Genomic DNA, 8,502 nt, shown 5'->3' with positions numbered 1-8,502 from the left:
GACACGAAAAAAGACAAAAAAAGAAAAAAAAAAAAAAAAAAAAATTGGTTTGATACCACCCATTTCACATGGGATTATTATAAAGATGAAATAAGATACATGGAAAGCCCCCCTTGCATATCACCTACAACAAAGTGCTCAGTAGATATTTCGTTCCCTTATACAGTCAGCCTTTCATATCAGTGGGTAGAAATGTACATCTTTTTCAATCAGCATATCAGCTTTGTAGCAAACAACAAAGCACTAGAAGAGAATCCTTTACACTGTTGATAAACTGACAAATTATAAATTTTGGATTTAAGAAAAATTCCTGTGCTGGTCTACTTTAGCTAGGTAGAAACTGTAAGTCTTTTTTTAATATTTTTTATTTTTTTCAATACACTGTTGATAAACTGACAAATTATAAATTTTGGATTTAAGAAAAATTCCTGTGCTGGTCTGCTTTAGCTAGGTAGAAACTGTAAGTCTTTTTTTAATATTTTTTATTTTTTTCAATTTTTTTTTTTGACCGGTAAGTGGATCGCAACCCTCAGCACGGTGTTGTTAGCACCATGCTCAGCCAGTGAGCACACCAGCCATCCCTATATAGGATCTGAACCTGCGGCCTCAGTGCTGCCAGTGCCGCACTCTCCTGAGTGAGCCACAGGGCCGGCCCCTGTAAGTCGTTTTTGATGGAAACTTAGATTCGCTCACTCAAAATTTGTGGTTTAAAGAGTGTGAAGCTATATGCTGAGATAACTTCTGACTACTAACATAGAGGTTCAAGTCTGTAGTTCAAAATAAAGGAAAACTCATATACTAATGAATATGTAGCAAGGCTGAACTCAAGAAATACTTATTATGAAATCTACTTGTAACCAGTACTGTGAGGGATACATATAAGAAGGAGGTGAAACAGACATAAAACACATAAATACTACCTTTAAAGAGCTTATATGCCCACATTAAACACTGAGGTAATATTTAAACATCAGGTAAATACATGTTTTTTTAACCTAATTTTGCCTCGTTACTTACAATTTTAAAATTATAGCTAAAAATTCCTAATTTTACATATATATTTATCTAGTTCACCTTACATATATTTAAATATTTATATTAAAATTATCTTTATGTAAACTACATATTTAAATATATATTACATATAAATGTATTTAATATGCATTAAATATATATTTATATGGTACATTAGGTAAATATATAAATATATATTTAATCAATAACTTTAAATGATAAATTAGGCAAATAAATTCACACACACACAATTATGTGCTAAAAACCATGTAAGTAAGTGCTTTAAGATTTTAAAGTACAGAAGAGATCAATGTGATATGGGCTGTAAGGATTAGAGAAGGCTTCTTCAAAGAGGCAGTTCTTGTCTAGATCTTACAGAACACGTGCAGCATGAGGTGTGAATGGACCATTAAGGCTGGTGAGGAAGCTGACCTGGCTGAGGTAAAATGTTTGTGAACTAGGGAGAATGACAGACGTTTGCAATCTCCTTATTTTCCACATATAGAAAACAATGCTTTAAACACAACAGGCACTTAATAACAATGACTGAATAAAAAGTAAGTTGAGAGCAGACTTATCTATAGTCTCAGATTTAAGTTTCTCAGCAGAGGAATGCCTAGATGAAAATGGCATTTTATAAAGATTGATCTGGCTGCAGTAAGTTTCCCAAAGAGGCTACTCAGGAAACCACTGCCATAAATCTTTGACAATTTCTTCTTGTTCTTTTCATTTCCCTTAACTTGTGCAAGTGTTTCTGTAGATAATTTAATAAATGTTGTAAATATCTTGGAAATAGTAATTGCTTCTAATATGGATGAATCTTTTACACTGTTCCAACTCAACAAAAACTAATCGTGCCAGGAAAAAAAATATATCATATTGGAAGCTTTGTAACACAATCTATTTCTGAGAGATGAATTCTTAACAGTCCTGGGTAGAATCTGACAGCATAAAAGGTACTGCTTAAATAAGGTGTTCTTGCCTATGGAATGAGAACCACTTCTTCATAAGACTCTAATTGCTTTTAGATACCTGAGAGTGCTTCTCCCCGTTGTAACACTTCTTCAATATTGGCCACCATAATCCTCTGCACATCCTGCAATTCAGTGTTGATGGAGCCTAGGTTTCTCCGAGCACGACTGTCAATGTAGAGCTTCTTGGTTTTCTGAATGAAGGTATCTAGAATGATGAAAAGTGACCATTAACAACTTCTTTCATGTCCATCAAAGTACTGAAGTAGAGAATCAAAAGTTCTGAGTTTTCTCCTGTATCTGTTTCTGTTCATGATTAACCAAGTTCTTGGGTGAGTATCAAAATCTGGGCTTTGATTTCTTCACTTGTAAAATATAAAGATATAACAAGATGAGTATTCAGGAGAAATGTCTTTTGGATACCTTTGAGTTAGAAGTATTTGCTATCAGGATCCTTAGAGAAATTAAGACCCACTATAATAAGCCTCTCCTGAAAGCAGAAATTTTCAAACTGCCTTCTGAGGACCCTTAGGGTTTTATTACTTGACTCTACACATTCCCTAAAAGGATGCTGGAAACACTCTAGTATCATTATAGCCTAATATGGAAAAATAATTAATGATCTTTAAAAAGTTGAGAAATATTGCCTGAAAGTACTTTCTTTAACATAAATTCCCAATTTCACCCCGTTCTGAAACCTCAGGTAAAATAAACACATGATAGGTAGTTTCCCAAAATACCAATATAAAACCACAGTCTCATCCATCTTTAGCCTGTGTCTACATTTCTAAAAACTGTAAGAAGAATAACTTAATGCTAAAGATATTTTCATCTTCTGGCATCTTAAGATGTGTGCTAGACACCTTTAATTTGCCTCTGTAGGTCTCTGCACCATTCTTTACCTTGCTTTCTGTCTTGTGAAGCTGACCTATATGGAGTAAATCAATAGGCTCCTTGTCCTCTGGCTTCCAGTTAGGTTCAGGCAATGAAGGAGCCCCAACAGTGGGGAAAAAGAAGAGCAGAGAGTGATGTCAGGGTATTTATTCCCCTGGATACTTCCAAATTTGGGCTGGCAATATCCCTCTACCAAAAGTTAACTCCTCTCAAGTTGGTCTTTTCCATAAATATTCTTCTTAGTTCCAGAAACTCCTCCTTCCTTTTATACTTTCAGGCCTAGGGATGGTAACAACTACTGTGTTACTGGTTCTTGGTAACCATATCCTGTGATTTTCCTACAGTCCATTTGTATCTAAGTATATAGTCCCTTAAACTAATCTGAGTATATCATCTATATCCTGTGTGACCCTGATACATATGTCTTATTTTTTTCCTGGGTTATTGTCTAAAAAAATGAAATTTGAGAAACTGGACATTATATAAATTAGCACTTGGAGAGTTTGTAGTTGTGAAACACTAGAGAGTTTTGCCAAATTTTCTCTGTTTCTAAAAAGCAAGGTGACCCACTTGTCTAGCAAACTTGAAACACTCCAAAAATTCTGAGATGGTAAAACTAACTTCTTTTTTAACTAAAAATTTCAGTAATATAGCCTGATCCTACTTGTTCTCACTCCCTGAACTTACTGTACTTAAGACATTTCCTTTGATCTATTGCCGTCAGATAGTCATGCATTGCTTAAAAACAGGGATATGTTCTAAGAAATGTGTTAAGTGATTTCGTCATTGTGTGAACATCATAGAGTGTAGTTACACAAACCTAGATGGCATAGCCTATTGCTCCAACCACCGCCATATATGTGATCCATTGTTGGCCAAAATGTTCTTATGAAGCACGTGACTGTATTTTACCAGATTTGACTGGTGATGTGTCTTTCCATAATTCTGGTACAAATACAGACACCTGTGCACTCGCTACTTCAGAATGCAGAAAATATTATTCTCCAATACCATCAATACCACATATCTTCTAGTATTTTCTTTCTTTTTAATTAGAGGATCTTATTCTACTAAAAGAAACAAAATATCATTCTTTCTGATCTCCAAATCCTAATCTCCATAAAACGAGACTTACTGTGAGTGTGTGTCTATGGGTTGGGAGAAAGATGAACTCAGCTATTATATGCCAATCAAGTAGATTTTTCAGCCCAGTTCCTGTCACACAGGACCCTAATGAAGAATCAAACCAAATAACAAAAAGGGCAAAAGTCAACAAGTTTTTGGGGGGAAAGATCAAAAGACTAGAGAAAATTACTTATGAGAAGGAGGGCTCATTCATTCAAAATGGCAGAAGTGAAGGGAGAGGAGGCAGAAGCCAAAACTTCAGTAAGTAAACACCAGAAAAAATGTGTCGATACTATATCAGTGTAACAGATAGCTTCTTCATATTGTTTGCTCCCTTGATAGAGAAGTGAGGGGCAAAAACTCACCAAACTCAATAAAGGAATAGGGTCTAGACACAGTGGGCACTTTCTTCCCATGCTGTTCATCAAATTCTGAGTGCAGATCTTCTAGGTAGGCAAAAGCCAACTTCTTAGGGAAGGCAGCTTCACACAAAACCAAATAACATACCCCCTGCTCAATAATGTAGCTGAAGAGACAAAAAGGGAAGACAAAGTGTTTGTAAAGTAAAAGCACCTCCACAGGTTGAAGCAGAATCTCAGTACCATACAAACTTTTGAAAATATCTAGCCTAAACCCCCTGAGGTTGGCTAAATCAGAAAGTCAATTTCAAACCACAAATCCTTGGAATCAGAAATCAAACATCTTCCCATTATAAGAATATTCCAAAAGGAGTATTTTGACATATTTATTAGCATTGTTTATTCATTATACAATTCTTCAACTAGTGTATCTTAATACCTAAAATTTTCTTAAAAACCAGGACATATTTATTAGCATTGTTTATTCATTATACAATTCTTCAACTAGTGTATCTTAATACCTAAGATTTTCCTAAAAACCAGGAGTTGTGGGCCGGCCCGGTGGCGTGCTGGACAGTGCGCCACTTGGGGGTGCGGCAGCGCTCCCGCCGAGGGTTGGGATCCCATGTGGAGACTGGTTCCCGCTCACTGGCTGAGTGCGGTGCGGGCGCAGCACCGAGGGTTGCGATCCCGTTACCGGTCAGTAAAAAAGACAAAAAGGAAAAAAAAAAACAAAACAGGAGTTGTGGACCAACCAATTAGTTCAGCTGGTTAGAGCACAGCCTTAAAATACCAAGGTCAGGGGTTTGGATCCCTGTACCAGCCACCCATAAGGAAAAAAAAAAAGTTAAAAACTAGGACTTGTGATTCGCCCTTTGATTCTGTATGGTAATCTAGTATAGTAGTCCCCTCTTATCCACAGAAGGCACGTTCTAAGATCCCCAGTGGATGCCTGAAACTGCAGATAGTACTGAACTCTACAAATATTATGCACAAATTTCTTTTTCCTTCTTTACAATTACACAGACAGAAGATTCCTTCTTATCGTAGATCTTAGCAACCTCAATGTACAATTTTTTTTTTCCTTATTGAGAACTTTTACCTTTTCTTTTAAGGGAAGCACTTTATGGCTTCTCTTTGGCATATCTGAATTATCAGCATTACTTCTTTTGTGCTTTAGGGCCATTATTAAGTATAGTAGGGTTACTTCAACACAAGCCCTGCAATACTGTGGCAGTAGATTTGATAACCAAGAAAGCTACTAAGTGTCCAATGAGTGGGTAGCGTATACAGCGTGAATACACTGGACAAAGAGATGTTTCACTTCCTAGATGAGATGAAGCAAGACTTCACTACACTATTCAGACCAGTATGCAATTTAAAATTTATGAATTGTTTATTCTGGAATCTTCCATTTAATATTTTCAGACTGTGGCTGACTATGGGTAACTGAAATTGTGGAATGTGAAACAATGGATAAGAGGGGACTACTGTATATACATACATATTTAAACTCCTTCCAGCCACAAAGAAAAACAGTGAAACTGGAACTTTTTGTGGATACCTAAAAGTTGGAGGTTAATGCCATAACATTTACCGGGTAGAAAAAACAGTGACCTCAGGACTAATAACACTCCCCCAGGCGAGCAGAACTCTGTAATCAGCTAGAAACTATATAACAACAAAATTGACTTTTTGGGCTCCCTGGCACCCTGGAAGGAGCTATGTAGATAATGTGTGTGAGATATTCTTGGAAAAAGGTTAGGCTACTAAATGGTTTTCAAACTGCTTTTTAGCCATAGTATTCTTTATTTCGGCAAAAATTATAATCAGAAGACCAATGTGTACAGGAGATAAAATCAGAGGTTCTTTAGTTTAAATGAGAGTGTAAGGCCCCAAAGCATTACATATACTGTCATCCTTGCCCTTTTCTATGTGGTTCCTGAAGCATCCTAGGGCTCCATAGAGGATAATTTAAAGACTACTATATGATCACTCAGACTCCTTAAAAATAATATTAATAATACTGCTGTCCTATTGCTTGCTTGGGCACCTGAATTAATTGTTCTCCTTGCTCTCAGTCTATACCATCTTCTATACTACCAATTTTATTCCCCGAAAATAAATATGACCATATTACTCTGCTTACAAACTCTAGGGATTCCCCAATACCTATGAAATAAAATCATACTATAGCACTTATAGCCCTTCAAAACAAATGTAAGCCACAATCTATCATATATCCTAACACACCAAATGGCATGCTGTTCCCTCATCAGCTAGATTCTCTACATTTTTGTGGACTACTGCTTATGTTGCTTTTTTTTTTTTTTTTTCCCCCTCATCAGCTAGATTCTCTACATTTTTGTGGACTACTGCTTATGTTGCTTTTTTTTTTTTTCCCTTTTTTTTGTCTTTTTTTCGTGACCGGCAACGGATCACAACCCTCAGTGTCGCGCCCGTACCGGAGCGGGACCGGCCACGGGATCGCAACCCTCCGGGGTTGCCCCCGCCCCTCGCTCAGCCAGTGAGCGGCCGGTCTGTATGTGGGATCCGAACCCTCGGCGGCAGCGCCACCGCACTTCCCAAGCGGCGCACTGTAGCAGTGCGCCACTGGGCCGGCCCTTATGTTGCTTTTTTTAAACTGTAATCCTCTTTTATATATATGGAGAAATCTTGTTCATTTTCATATGCTCAATTCTACTGTAATTTTTTTTTTGTGAAACTTCTCTATATTCTTTCTATCCCCTTTCTGCAAACTTGCCCCCAACAAAGAGGAACTTATTGCTTCCTTCTCTCTGCTTCCAAAGCATTTCATTTATGTCTGATTATAGCACTTCTTACCCTAAAATATTATAGTATACCTGTTTGAGTATATGTCTCTCTCTGCTAGTAAGAGGACAAGCTCACTAAAAGGTATGGACATTATAAGGCAACACTTAATACAAGGACTGGTAAAGAATAAACCTTCAGTAAATAGCTCTTGTATGGAAATAAAAAGCAATACAGGTTGAGTACCCTTATCCAAAATGCTTGGGACCAGAAGTGTTTTGGACTTCAGATTTTTTTGGATTTCACAACACTTTATATATGTAAATAATGAGATATCTTAGGCATGGGACCCAAGTCTAAACATAAAATTCATTTATGTTTCATATACACCTTATACATATAGGCTAAGGGTAATTTTATATAACATTTTTTTTTTCCTTTTTGTCTTTTTTCGTGTCCGGCAAGGATCGGAACCCTCAGTGTCGCGCCCGTACCGGACCGGGACTGGCAACGGGATCGCACCCCTCGGTGTTGCGCCCGCATCTCGCTCAGCCAGTGAGCAGGAACCGGTCTGTATGTGGGATCCGAACCCTCGGCGGGAGCGCCGCCACGCTCCCAAGCGGCGCACTGTAGCAGTGCGCCACAGGGCCAGCCCTATATAACATTTTTAATAATTTTGTGCATGACACAAAGCTTGTGTACATTGACCATCATAAAGCAAAGGTGTCACTATATTAGCCACCCATATGGACAATCTATGGTTGTCTGACATCACCGCATTCCTGACTCTGAATTTATACGCTACTCATAAGCAATCATTTTCTTATACTTATTTGCATATAAGTACTTAATAGTAAAAAATATGACATACCATTAATATGATGAAAAAACATGTTCAGGTTAACTAAGCAGCATAGTAGCATCACCAGAATACCTGTATAGGTTGAACATTCCTAATCTAAAAATCCAAAATCTGAAATGTCAGTTGTGAAATTTTCCACTTATGGCATCATGCTGGCACTCAAAAAGTTTTAGATTTTAGAGCATTCTGGAGTTTTGAATTAGGGATGCTCAACCTATATGACATTATGAAGGTCCTAAAGGAATCAGGCAGAAGAAAATTTCCTCTCAATTCCATGAGAAGTTTCGTAGGTCTTTTGTTCCCTAACCCATAGTAGAGATAAAGATACCATATTAAGTGGCTATATTTTTTGGTGTTGAAAATTAGGTTTACAGAGAATGTTTCAGATACTATGCAAATAAGACCTTATAAAATGTAATATCCATCATTTTCCTAACCAATAAGCTAGAGTTTTGTTTTTGTGTACTTGTTTACTTATTTTTGATAAGTAGAGGTTTTTTTTTTT

The 8,502-nt window shown here is 37.0% G+C and overlaps 1 protein-coding gene across 1 annotated transcript in view; it reads right to left on the bottom strand.

Annotated features, from left to right (window-relative positions):
* Positions 1-8,502, bottom strand: part of SEC22B (SEC22 vesicle trafficking protein homolog B (S. cerevisiae)) — a 30,110-nt gene that overhangs the window by 6,912 nt on the left and 14,696 nt on the right. The window contains exons 3-4 of the mRNA XM_008583025.1: positions 4,370-4,530; positions 2,047-2,193 (exon numbers count right to left, since the gene is read on the bottom strand). Of these exons, the coding sequence (XP_008581247.1) occupies positions 2,047-2,193; positions 4,370-4,530 (308 nt within the window). The remainder of the gene's footprint in view (positions 1-2,046; positions 2,194-4,369; positions 4,531-8,502) is intronic.

The sequence above is a fragment of the Galeopterus variegatus genome, unplaced genomic scaffold (assembly GCF_000696425.1).
Source record: "Galeopterus variegatus unplaced genomic scaffold, G_variegatus-3.0.2 Scaffold2798, whole genome shotgun sequence".
Taxonomy (NCBI): Eukaryota; Metazoa; Chordata; class Mammalia; order Dermoptera; family Cynocephalidae; genus Galeopterus; species Galeopterus variegatus.
The sequence above is the reverse complement of the archived record's forward strand: the minus strand, read 5'-3'. Positions and strand labels throughout refer to the sequence as shown.